The sequence below is a fragment of the Panthera uncia genome, chromosome C2 (assembly GCF_023721935.1).
Source record: "Panthera uncia isolate 11264 chromosome C2, Puncia_PCG_1.0, whole genome shotgun sequence".
NCBI lineage: Eukaryota > Metazoa > Chordata > Mammalia > Carnivora > Felidae > Panthera > Panthera uncia.
In genome coordinates, this window is record NC_064810.1 from 150,159,870 (window position 1) to 150,162,029 (window position 2,160).

Consider the following 2,160-nt stretch of genomic DNA (forward strand, 5'->3'; position numbering starts at 1 on the left):
AATGAAGGAGGGAGGGAGGGAGGGAGGGAGGAAGGAAGAGAGGAAGACAGGAAGGGAGGGAGGAAGAAGGGAGGGAGGGAGGGAGGGAGGGAGGGAAGGAGAAAGGGAGGGAAGGAGAAAGGGAGGGAGGGACAGAGGGAGGGAGGGAGGGAGGGAGGGAGGAAGAAGGGAGGAAGAAAGGAAGGAAGGGAGGAGGAAGGGAAGGAGGAAGGAAGGGAGAGGGGATGAATGATCAGGCCACCCTGAGAAGAAAAAGAGGAAGTGGGAGGGCACGGAACCCGTTTCCGCCTTGGCAGTGACGTCCACCCACCTCGAGCCATGTCTAATTCGGTGCATCTCCGGTCAGGGTTGGTGTGGACGCGGCACTTAAACACAGCCCCGGGGGACTTCACTGAAGTGCTGTACTTGGACTCTGCCTTTGGTGCGCCCACAAGGACCCTGCACATCAAGAAGAAAGGACATTCTGTCACAACCCAGTACCGGCAAACAGGAGGCCGATGCTTAAACCCTCACCCAGTGGTGGGTGGGCTGCCTGAATGCTCTAGGGGGCCCAAGGGGGAGGGCCTCCAACAGTGGGCCTGTTAGATTTTCTCCAGGCACATTATTTTTAAATGTTTATTTATTTTGAGAGAGAGAGAGAGAGAGAGAGAGGGAGAAAACGAGCATGAGTGGGGGAGGGGCAGAGGGAGAGACAGAATCCCAAGTAGGCTCCACACTGACAGCACAGAGCCCGACACAGGGCTCGATCTCATGAACTGTGAGATCGTGGCCTGAGTCAAAATCAAGAGTCAGAGGCTTCACCAACTGAGCCACCCAAGCGCCCCTCTCCAGGCACATTTAAAGCTTAAGACTGGCTGGGAACACATCCAAGCAAAGAGTTCCTATCCACCATCTATGAAGAACTCCTATAAATCAATAAAAAAAAAAAAAAACCAGACCAATAGAATAGTGGGCCAGATACTTGACGAAAGGAGATAACCAAATGGCGAATGAACATAGACAAGATCCTCAACTGCATTAGCTGTCGGAGAAACCCAAGTGAGAGGCCACTTCACACCTACTAGAAGGTGAAACCAAAAGGGATGAAAATGCCAAGTGCCGGCCAACCACAGCTCCGCAGGTAAATCTCACAAATACAACACCGGGCAAAAGACAGGAGGGCCAACGGGTACTCACTGAGTCCACTTATCTGAAGCTCGGAGCAGGTGAAATTTAACTGGTGCTAGAGGTCATGCTATGGGTTACTCCCGGAGAGGAGCAAGGGGGGCGGTGTGGCTAGGGAGAGGGGGCTTTCCAGGGGTGCTTATCATGTTCTATTTCCAACCTGAGTAGTGTCTACTCAGATTTATGATAATTCATTGAATTGCATATATATGACATGGGTACTTTCCTGGATGTGTGGGATGCTTTAGTAAAAAAAAAATAAAAAGCAGGAAATTTAGAGATGCCATTTCTCTTCTGTGCCCCCCTCTTCCCCTCCCCCCCCCCACAAAACATACGTACTTAGGGGGCAATAGGAAAGAAACAACAGGAGTGTCGAATTATAAACCACATCCTCTGTCCCAAGGCAAACCAGAGATAGAATAGTTCACATGTGAATAAGGGCAAGGAGGAAGCTCTACATCCTTTATCTTGAACCGGAAACTGCCGGGGTCAGTGGGGTGGGGGAGGATGGCCCCTGCAGGGCCCCTCCCCACTGGAGGAAAAGAGCAAGCCATGCTAAGAAGACAGACAAGACATATTCAGGGCTGTGTGGACGTAGAACATCCGGGGGGGGGGGGGGGGATTAGCAACAAGCTCCCTACAGATGTCACAGAAACGATTCTGCCCTGCATTTGTATGCACTGTTTCCAGAGTGGTCAAGAGCAGTGTTTATTTATTTATTTTTATTTTTAAAAATTTTTTTTAATGTTTATTTTTTTTATTTTTGAGACAGAGAGAGACAGAGCATGAACGGGGGAGGGGCAGAGAGAGAGGGAGACACAGAATCAGAAGCAGGCTCCAGGCCCCGAGCCATCAGCCCAGAGCCCGACGCGGGCCTCGAACTCACGGACCGCGAGATCGTGACCTGAGCCGAAGTCGGACGCTTAACCGACTGAGCCACCCAGGCGCCCCAAGAGCAGTGTTTAGAATACTAAGCGGCACCAATCAGGCAGGGTG

General features: G+C 51.4%; 1 protein-coding gene across 1 annotated transcript in view; it reads right to left on the reverse strand.

Annotated features, from left to right (window-relative positions):
* Positions 1-592, reverse strand: part of ITGA9 (integrin subunit alpha 9) — a 327,365-nt gene extending 326,773 nt beyond the window's left edge. The window contains exon 1 of the mRNA XM_049629010.1: positions 311-592. Within this exon, the coding sequence (XP_049484967.1) occupies positions 311-446 (136 nt within the window). The 5' untranslated portion in view covers positions 447-592. The remainder of the gene's footprint in view (positions 1-310) is intronic.
* Between the last annotated feature and the right edge of the window lie 1,568 nt (positions 593-2,160).